This window comes from Ptychodera flava, chromosome 12 (genome assembly GCF_041260155.1).
Source record: "Ptychodera flava strain L36383 chromosome 12, AS_Pfla_20210202, whole genome shotgun sequence".
NCBI lineage: Eukaryota > Metazoa > Hemichordata > Enteropneusta > Ptychoderidae > Ptychodera > Ptychodera flava.
Window position 1 is genome coordinate 1664382 of NC_091939.1, and position 10365 is coordinate 1674746.

A 10365-nucleotide genomic window follows, 5' to 3' on the forward strand; every position below is an offset into this window, starting at 1 on the left:
GGTTTTCTTTCTTCCCTTTTTTCTATTCTTAACAATGCTGGTTTGACACTATTGATGCAACAGTTATTGTCTTTTATCACTGGCTGCATAATACTTCAGTTTTCTGTTTAGCATTTTTGGACATGCAAACAGGGATATCAAGGATAGCTGTACCGATGAGTATGTAATCCCCAAAAATGCCACGACGCGCAGGTTCCGAAATGACGCACGCGGTGACCAAAAACAATCTTATTTATTTGCCTAATGGACAACAGTGATACTCAAAAATTTGGTGACCTATTCACAACTCGTTTCATTCTCAGAGTTGTATGAAATGTTTGATATTCGTCATGACAACGACCACGACCTTCTGAGCACGTCGAGACTAGACATACTGTAGCAGTGCTAAAAATAGACCATGGGCTTTCTATTGGGAGGAGGCATCGTCCGTGATTGATAAATTATGCGTTTTCATTGGCCATCATTTCCTGTGCCTCTCATCAGTTGAGATACTGAATCTTTGTTGCGAAGTTTCACTGCACGGTTGTCTTTGTAATTTGGATTATATCACAAGTCATAGTCTGGCCTTATACTGTGTCGAACTAGATTTGACTGCAATTTTGCTCGTCCCAAAGTGACGGACCGGACATGGCATGCCAAGTACTGACTGGATTTTGTCCCGGTCTTTGGAAGTCCGTGTGGGCTACCATTTCATGGATTTTGGTAGCCCCAGGGAAAAGTTGGTAGTCAGTGGACGCGGGACTACGGCTAATTTCGAGCCCTGCAATGCTAGGTAGTTGTTATGGTAGGAATATATCTCATGAAGTAATACTGCTGGCTGGAGTAAACCCTAATTAAGTGTTATAAGTCTCGAATATAGAATTATGTCTGCTTGATATTTATAAACTCTATAAATTAAGTGTGTGTAATAACCTGAGTGATTATTTTCAGACTGGATCACAGCCGAGATACAAGGTTAAAGCTTGGTCCAAATTCATCCATTCCAAAATATTCTACTTCTGTCGGGCAGTTTGCTATTTTATCTGCAAGTGCTAATCTTTGGAACAGTTTACCAACTGTTAACAAGTAGCTCTCTTCAAAACACGTTTGCCACAGCCCTACGAAAATATCCGTGAATGTTAATATATACCTTACGATTCATGAACTGTTTATTCCTCAAAAAATGTCTCTGAATATGATTGACACTGGTTTTTTTATGCAAAGCTCATACTCGGCATGTGTTTTTTTTTTCTTTGTTCATATGTACTTTTGGTCGGAGTCAAACTCAATTAGCGAAAACCATTTCAGCTACTTTAGACAATAGTCTATAGAAGCTATTGGGATGGGTATCCGTCCGGCGTCCGTCGTCAGTCTGTATGTATGTTCGATGTATGTATATATGTCCGTTTGTGAGGCGTCCGTCCACTCAAATATCTTGAGAACCGTAGTACTTGCTGATTTGATATTTGTTTTGTAGATGAAAAATATGATTTTGAGAAACTTTTTTTTTTTTTAAATTTTTTGATATTGTTGAAAATATGCAAATAAGTGCCAGAAAAGCCGTTTTTTGTAAAAAATCTCCTTCTTCATAACCGCTGGTCAGACAGCTTTGTTATTTGGTATACAGGTTCATAGGGATAACCCAACCAAGATTCGTTCAAATTGTTATAAAATATGTAAATCTGTAATTTTAAGGAATTTTTTGTCATTTTTGGTCAAAACTTTATTTTATCAAAACCGCTCGTCTGACAGCTTTGATATTTGGCATACAGGTTTCTACAGATACACTAAATATGATATATTGAATATTTGACGAAATCTGCAATTTTGTATTTTTTGGTGCAATTTTTGCCAATGTTGGTCAAAAAATGTTTTTCTCAAACACTACTTGTCTGATGCCTTTGATATTTGGTATACGTGTTCCTAGCTTAATGTTATATATTGAAATTATGATGAAATCATCAATTTTGTATTTTTGCAGCTATTTTTGGCATTTTTGGTCAGGCCATCCTGAAATGAGCTATGAAAGATAGCCACCTTCTTCATCAACATGTGTCACAAAAAGTTATTCTCTGCATAACACAGCAGAGCTCTGTCAACTGCTGGGTCACTTGTTTTTTCAAAACCGCTGGTCAGACAGCTTTAATATTTGGTTTACAGGTCCCTAGGATGACCTTGGTGAGATAATTTCCTACAGTCAGGAAATGCTTAATTTTGTATCCATGTCTGTAGTAGCTTCAGGGACTTTGGCCCTATGTTTTTACTCTTACTGCCACTTTTATTTCTTATGTATCTCATCCTGTACAACCTACCAACTCTTTAATTAGTTATAAAATGAAGTGAAATGAAATATCTGTGTCGTCGAATGCTGATAAACCTTATTAAAACATAATTTTTGTGTATGGACAGGAAAATAAATGCGTCACGTTCAGCATGAATCCGATAAAAATTAGCGAAACAATTAAAATCAGTATATAACCTTCCTTTTGCTGGGTTTCTTTTTTCTTGGCCGGATACAGACGGACCTCCAATTTCATTGTGGAGGAAGGGAGAGATAAGTTGTGTATTTTATCTCTCATTACTGTCAACGTCATTGTAATTGTATCAACTCAGAAACAAATTAATGACAGATACATGTAGAGACATAAAGCAATATTTATTGAGAAGCGATGTCTGGTCTCAAGAGGAAGAATTTTTAAGATGTTTATCGTATTCGAGCGGAGTATAATACAAAACAAGAAGCTTTTGACCTGATGATGCCTACGGAAGTAGTTCTTACTAAAGTATTCGTGCCGGCCTAATAATTCCGTGTGGCATCTTGTATGATATGTAATTTTATAAGCAATCGTGATTAGTACAAATAAAATACTACTACTACTGCTACTACTACTACTACTACTACTACTACTACTACTACTACTACTACTACTACTACTACTACCACCACCACTACTACTACTACTACTACTACTACTACTACTACTACTACTACTACTACTACTACTACTACTACTACTACTACTACTACTACTACTACTACTACTACTAATAATAATAATAATAATAATAATAATAATAATAGCAATGCTGAAAATAATCCCCCGACACTCAAAATATTCCTTCAAAACTGGTGCATCGTCCACATTCGCAATATATAAGACAATACCTTCACATATCAAACTGCTGATAATCTTGAAAAGAAACCTATCATCAACAGCAAAGTCCTCCCTAAGATATAGATATATACCATATCCAAAACGTAAAAGGCTAGGTGAACAGAATTTCGAATAAAAATTGCCAAATTATAAATACTTCAAATTAAAGGGCACATTAAAAACCCCATACTTTCAGAAAACTCATGTACTTGAAACACATTCAACAATTAATGTTATAAACAAAAAGTTAAAAGACAAATGCATTGAGTATAAATTCAAATGTATGACAAAATATGAGTTTTTTCACAAGAGTCGACCAACCATTAACTACAAGAACCAATCTTCTAGTTTTTTGGTAAGGTGTGGAAGTTAAGGTTAACATTTGTATATTTACATAACGCTTAGATATACATTTTATCTTTTTGGACATTTCATTACCACTGGGATTAACAAATAAATATGAAAGACTAGGACAAACTGCAACATTATTAATGCAGGTTATAAAACATCACCAATGTGGATAAGCCTTTGTTTTGTTTTGTTCAATGGTACCAATTATCAAACAAATCCTGACCGATGATTGAACGGCGCTGTTGAAGTCGTAGATGTTACTCTGTAACACTTTAAAGCCCCTATAGCTGTAACTCTTGAAATTTGTTGACCTGAAAAAGGCTTTCTTTTTTGTCCGGTTTCTTTAAATTCTACAGATTTAAAGGATATAGTCTTTTACCACTGAAAAATTGGACTAGTAAATTTAAATTTTAACTGTTATTTTGATTTCCCGCCATTTTTATAAATTGGTAATATTACAAAGAAAATATAGCATATGATGTCCCAGTAGAAAACATTCAGCACTATGCATTATACTGGACTACTCTGTTGTTTCTGTGAAGATTTTAATGCATATATGCACTGCGTATGTGTTTTTGCGTTATTTGCATGAGGGCGCCATTTTATGTTTGGGCAAACATTTATTATTTATCTTGCTCAAAATTGCACATGTAGTCCCAGTGGACAGTTTATTCTACCTGTATAAACACACCTCAATGAGTATATTCCAATGAACTTGTTTTAGTTTGGAAGTAAAATCACAAAAATAATGCAAAAAAGATACAGCTATCGGGCCTTTAACTTGAAATTCTCTTTTACTACACCGTAATACTACACTTGCGATATTTCAACAGTGATTGCCAGTGTCATTGTTGAGTCATAGCCCCTATTGCAACCACATCTTTTAATATTTTTTTCTCTTCGCGTGACTTCGTGTTCGGTAGAAACACAATGAACATATTATCGATATCAGAACTCACCATTATCATATCTTGGTCTGCGATCCGATATTGTTCGACTTCAGAGTCATGCGTACTCGACCTGTCGATAATCTTGTTAAGACTCATGCCAGTGTTGGATATTTGCCCACTGTGCGGAATTTGGCGTGGAATTTTCGTGATAAATTATTGGCTATTTTGTGAAAGCGCTCATTATGGTACAAGGCCTCGCATAATTTGTATTACAAAGACTGCCACGTCATCTGTACTGGGAATATTACAACGTCCATGCTGCCAAAAGGGCACGTAGCAAAGCTGAGATATTGCAATCGAGCTGCAATCCACAACGTGAAAACACAATTCAATTTCTACCTTAAGCAGTGTCTTTTCAGGTGCTCTACTTTGCTTTGCTAGGGGATGTGATTGTTCGTCATATATTTTTGTTTAATCGTTTGCACCTCTGCCAGTTAGACTCACAATGCTTATTTTTGTAATCGATTCCTCGATGGGTTGTATTGCATCGTTATATTGCTTCTCTTTATGTTTCCTTGATCAATTATTGTGAAGGAAGTTTCAATCAAAATTTTATAAATTTAATTTTCATGCCGCTCTACAATGATAGCTGTCAAAATTAAGGTATTCCCGAGTATCCTTTTTAACTTAAGGTAGTATGCACCTGGAAAGTGAAAGACTTAAACTTGTGCTCAAACTTTCGTCAATAAAACTTTCAGCCATTCTGTTACTAAATCAAGAATAAAAATCGGGGTCACCATGCACATTTTGGTACAAGAGAAACAAATAACCCAAGATTTACCGATATTTAAAATTGAAAATGGCCGCCATACTCTATGGAGAAAAAATAAAATTTTTGATTTCGAAAAAGTAAGCCGGTAAAAAGCTTTCTTACACCAAGAGCTTTAAAATGAACTCCGACAAGTGGTAGATCGGAAGAGAATTGTAAAAATTTGAGAGTCCGAATATCTGTCCCCGAGGCGCGATCTACCCTAATTTATGGATTCATCTGAACATTCATTGTGTCATTTGTGCCACTACTGCATCCCTTTTGTGAAAACTATACCTCCATAAAATGTGCTGTCACTCCAAATTTCGAAACGGTATAGCATATCAAACGGCAACTTTTTTCACTAAAATATAAAAGAGCGGACTGTCCTGTCATTGTATCGAAATTAAGAAATCGCCGTCAGTTACTTTTATGTAGAAATGTTTGGTTATTTATACACATAAAGTTTCTCTTTATGTCGAAAAGGAAAACCATCTACTAATAAACTTTAACATACGCATATATTTTCTACCCGAAGTTCCAGAGTAAAAAACGACAATTTTATCTTTTATTCGGGATCCGTATATTTTTTCTGTTAATCTTTATAATCTCGTTCCTGCTGCCAGTAACAAGATTGAAACAAGAGGTTTCGTGGGCTATGTCTGAATCATTCACTATTTGTATAACATTTACATGTTTGCTTTCATATGTTGACAGTAACACAGGCACATAAGGAGTGTAACTCTGGTTTAACTTATTATTAACGAGTGTTTGAACTTTCGATAATCTCTTGAAGTTTCATACCAGTCTTTCCGAGTGAATATCTATCAACATCTCGGAATTCTTCGCGGAATGTACGTGAAAGATTCCTAATCGTTCTCAGTATCTGCTCCTTTTTATACAAACCCTGATATTTCTGGAATTTTATTACAATTGCTTCCAAATCATCAGTACACGCAGTACCCGACTGTCGATGTTGCCGTAGTAGACGAAAGAGGGCATTCAGTAAAGCCGAGAAATTGACGAAGCGTCCTCCACGATTTAGTATAATAGCTTCTTCATACTTGGCAGATGCATCGGAATATTCTTTGGCGTACATTAAACAGTCACCATGTACCTCCAGGTAAAATTTATAAGCATATTCATGAGTACCTTCCGTATTCTTTATCTTTGCTAATATTTCGAATGCCTTATCTAAAGCGTGCATATCCTCAACTTCATAATCAAACCATCGTTTTTGATTTTGACACAAACGAATTTGTACTCTGACCATTTCTAACAAAGTCAGTGGGCTGTAATCCATCACCTCTAAACACAATTCCAAATCTGCCTCTGCTTTCCTAAGAAGTGTCTTGTCCGGTACTCCATCTTGCTTTTGTAGTTTGTGAGACTGTACATCATACATTTTCTTGTATATATTTGCCCTTTGTTCATAAGCGTGCCAGTTAGACTTGTCAGAGTTCTTTGCAAGCGACTTCTCAATCACCTGTAATGCATACTCATATTGCTTATCTTTGATCAGTAATTTTGCAAACTTGACTAGTTCCTTCCAACCTCCATCATAACAAGTCTCAGCAGCTTGGAAACAAAGTAAAGGTTGTTCATAACAGTTGACAAGATCCAGTTGCCGCAGTGTTTCCTGGTTTTTAGGATGTGATGTTGTGTCAATCAAGTGTTTCCCTTTCATCAACAACATACCAATGTAGCACCAGCATTGGGATTGGTAAAATCCATCAGTACAGTTATTAAGAATATCTTTCAGAAGATGTAACAGAGCGATACTTTCGTTGATGACTTCGTCGTCTTTCTCTCCGCTGTTATCCCACAAGCAGTGTTTTACAAGTCTGTTGTATCGAATGATTGCTATACACATCTTCCATTTAAACGTCTCAGTATCTACTGCTGTTACATTTTCGGACTCTTTTAGAACAAGTTCATACAGAGATATGGCCTCCTCACATTTTGGTGGCATTCTTGTCTTCTCATCGTAACAGTCGAAAGCTAGGGAATATGCTTGTTCTGCAACGCATCTAAGAAGTGCAGCTTGTCTCTCTTCTCCTGATAATCTTCCTTGATCCTTAAGTACTTCAGACAGTTTGTCTCTATACTCCTCAGCTTTTCTCGTTCTGTCCATGCGTTCATAGACCGTTGTCAAATTAGACAGAGCATTCAAGTTGATAAAATCTTTCTCTAAGATTTCTTTGAATGTTTGGCAAGCCTTCACCATTTCTCCTTTTTGAAATTCTAGCAAGCCCAGCATGTTCGACAAGCCATGGCGGAAAAATCCAGTTTCATTCTCAAGTTGTTTGGTAAGGCTGTCATAACGAGCATTCAGCGATCGTTTGTCAACATCTTTGCTGAGTAGCAGCAATGGCAGACGAAAATGTCCACAGTCATCTGGAGACGATTGAATTGTTTTTCTCAGTTGGCTTGCCATGGCGCTACAAGTAGAGAAATGAATTATGATCTGGTCAATGTGTGAATATGAAATAAAACACAATATGTGGGCACCTTTTGTTGGGAATGGCTGACTTAGATTTTAATATTATTTGATAAATTGAATCATGATTGGTGAATTGAATCCCGGTACATATGTTATTTAGAGCATCAGTTTGCTACAATAACTCTAGAAAAAGACATAAAGCTGAAAATCTCTTTAGTGAGGTAACATACCTCCGTCAAAACACTGCTTTGTTGATAAATGTGGGTGTTAGCCAACTAAAAATTCGAGCTATATTTATTTTTGTTCTAAATCTATTTTCTTGTCACGGGCATTGTTGATACCTGCGTGTTGGAGCAGTAAATCATTGCTTAATTGTAACTGTATATCTGAAGAGTTACATTGCGTTAACGATCAGACAACTTCAATGCCAAACAAATGAAACTATACAAAAGAAATTTCGTTCCGGAGTCCGTCCATTTTCGAGAGCTAAAACTGTGAAGTAAAATTTGCTGTATTTAAAATGTTAAGCGAATTATTTTCAGCCAATGACACTTGTCCATCCAAAACTTATGAAAAAACGTGTTTACGGTGATATACTGACAGTTCTCAGTCAAGACCTACCTGATTTGTAATTTAATTAGTTCACTTCTTTTGACAGCCACAAATAATTCCTATGCTCGTCAAATATAGCTGGAGTATATGTGATTATCACTATAATGTTCACCTTTTATAATGACCACAAACATTCCATTGAACTGATAAATATGACATCATTCATTCTCTATAAACTCGTCAGTTTCTTAAAATAGAAGTAAAGTAATTTTCACTGACTTGTTCCATTGTTCTGGAGTACAATGTTCGTTAAAAACAACATTATTTGTCAACCATTAATACTCACATGAAATCCAGAAAATAGTTAATGCATCTGTCGAGGAATGGGTGCTGAATTGTCGATCGTGCTTCTCTTAACTTGAACACCTTGTTTACATACTTTTGAAACTATTCAGTCGTGTACGATTGTTTTTATTGTTGCATATAGGGTGCCTGTTAACTTGTTCATAACACATGTAATGTCTAAAAGTCCAATTGTTAACTCACTGGAATTAATTTGAACAAAGGTAAAATAAATGAACACATGACATTAGCGATAAGCTGGTGCAAAGTGATCACCCTTAGCTGTCGGCCGAAAAGTGCGACCTGAATCACAAACGCAAGGGACCCCCTTTATCTATCCTGGCGCCATGTCGTTTAAAGCGGTGTATGTCAAGCATAAATCTTGAACTTAGTTCGCTTACAGATCGATAGACAGTGAAAACTACGTAGTACTATTGAATAGAATCTAATTTCTTTATTTTTGAAACGAGACGTGCAGCAGAATTTTGAATTGGCTGTAACTTCGTGATTTTATTATTTGAAAGGCCATACAGCATACTCTTACAATGAGCAAGTCTCGTTGTAATATGAACATATAAACATGAACTAATATTTCCATAGAACTTTTGTCAAGGTTACGGATTCACGGATTCTCCAATTTTGAAGATCAAGATACCAATTGTCAAATTAATTGTCAAACACTTATAAAAGCACAGCTCTGATTTTATTTAGTTCAGTATTAGAAAACATTATTCATAGTTTTCTCAGAGACTGTATGTAATAGTAATCAACAATTTTGGTGAAGTACCGAAATCAAATTTCTTGAATTTCTTGTACACATATGCATTTTTAACCACCCTACTCTAACAAGTATAGTTATGTTAATTATCCGGCGTCTATATATGCACAAACATGACAAGTTTTGTATGGGGGGGGGGGATCAGAGTTTGCCATAAACTACCATGTATAGTGGATGAACATTTTCGGTTAAATTCCATAATTAAATTTCTTGTACACATATGCGCTTGTAGCCACCCTCTTTTAATCAAGTACGTATTGCTAGTTTTATATAGAAAAAAGTTGTTCATAGTTTTCTCATAGACTAACATGTATAGTGAATCAAATGTGAGTCTAAACATCATTTCTTTGTACACAAGTGTACTTTGTACCTGCCACTTCCAGCAAAGTGAATTTAAATAGAAAAATAAATATTTAGCTTGTTTCTTAAGGCAAACTTGTTAAGAGTTTTCCCAAAGAGGCTCTCATTTATTACGATTTGATATTTTTGATGAAGCACTATATCGGCCACATTTTGCCTTCCTTTTAGGTGAGGGGGACTTCAAAATTATAGCAATTCAGAAGGGGAATTTGAATGCATTGTCATTTTGTGAGAACCTGTGAAAAAAAAATGAGAATTTTTTTTTTCGGAATCTACGCACCCCCCGTTTTTGTGAATGCACCTAACTCCCAATCATTATGAAAAAAAACCCAGATCATTGCACGTGGTTTACCGGTCCTTCATCAGTAAATTTCGACTACAATCTAATCACCTCAGTTTTGCCACCATTCGATGCCAACACATTGGCAGACATCCACCGTTGGATTTCTATGACGCAGTTCTCAATTTTTACATTAGGATGGAGACACTTTAGGAAGAACTGTTCAGTTTTGAGTCGGCAGCACATATAACATGGGCTCTAACCATGCTTTTCTATGATGTTCTCAAGGGGTGCAATGGCAGATCTATTGGGACCTCCACAGTCAAGCACATGCCATTTCTACACTATCAACCGAGCACACACCCACATTATCCGTCCCTCAGTTAAGAACTGACCCATGCAAATACACTGCCAACGATTCTAAACC

At 36.0% G+C, this 10365-nt stretch overlaps 1 protein-coding gene across 1 annotated transcript; it reads right to left on the reverse strand.

Annotated features, from left to right (window-relative positions):
* Positions 1-4299: 4299 nt before the first annotated feature.
* Positions 4300-8315, reverse strand: LOC139144672 (tetratricopeptide repeat protein 22-like). The gene is made up of 2 exons (XM_070715398.1): positions 8248-8315; positions 4300-7624 (listed from the first exon to the last, which is right to left on the reverse strand). The coding sequence occupies exon 2, from the start codon at positions 7618-7620 to the stop codon at positions 5944-5946; it is 1677 nt and encodes a 558-aa protein (XP_070571499.1). The 5' UTR covers positions 7621-7624; positions 8248-8315; the 3' UTR covers positions 4300-5943.
* Between the last annotated feature and the right edge of the window lie 2050 nt (positions 8316-10365).

What these genes read in the sequence shown, in the direction of transcription:
- LOC139144672 (XM_070715398.1), bottom strand. Translation starts at nt 7,620, where the DNA reads ATGGCAAGCCAACTGAGAAAAACAATTCAATCGTCTCCAGATGACTGT.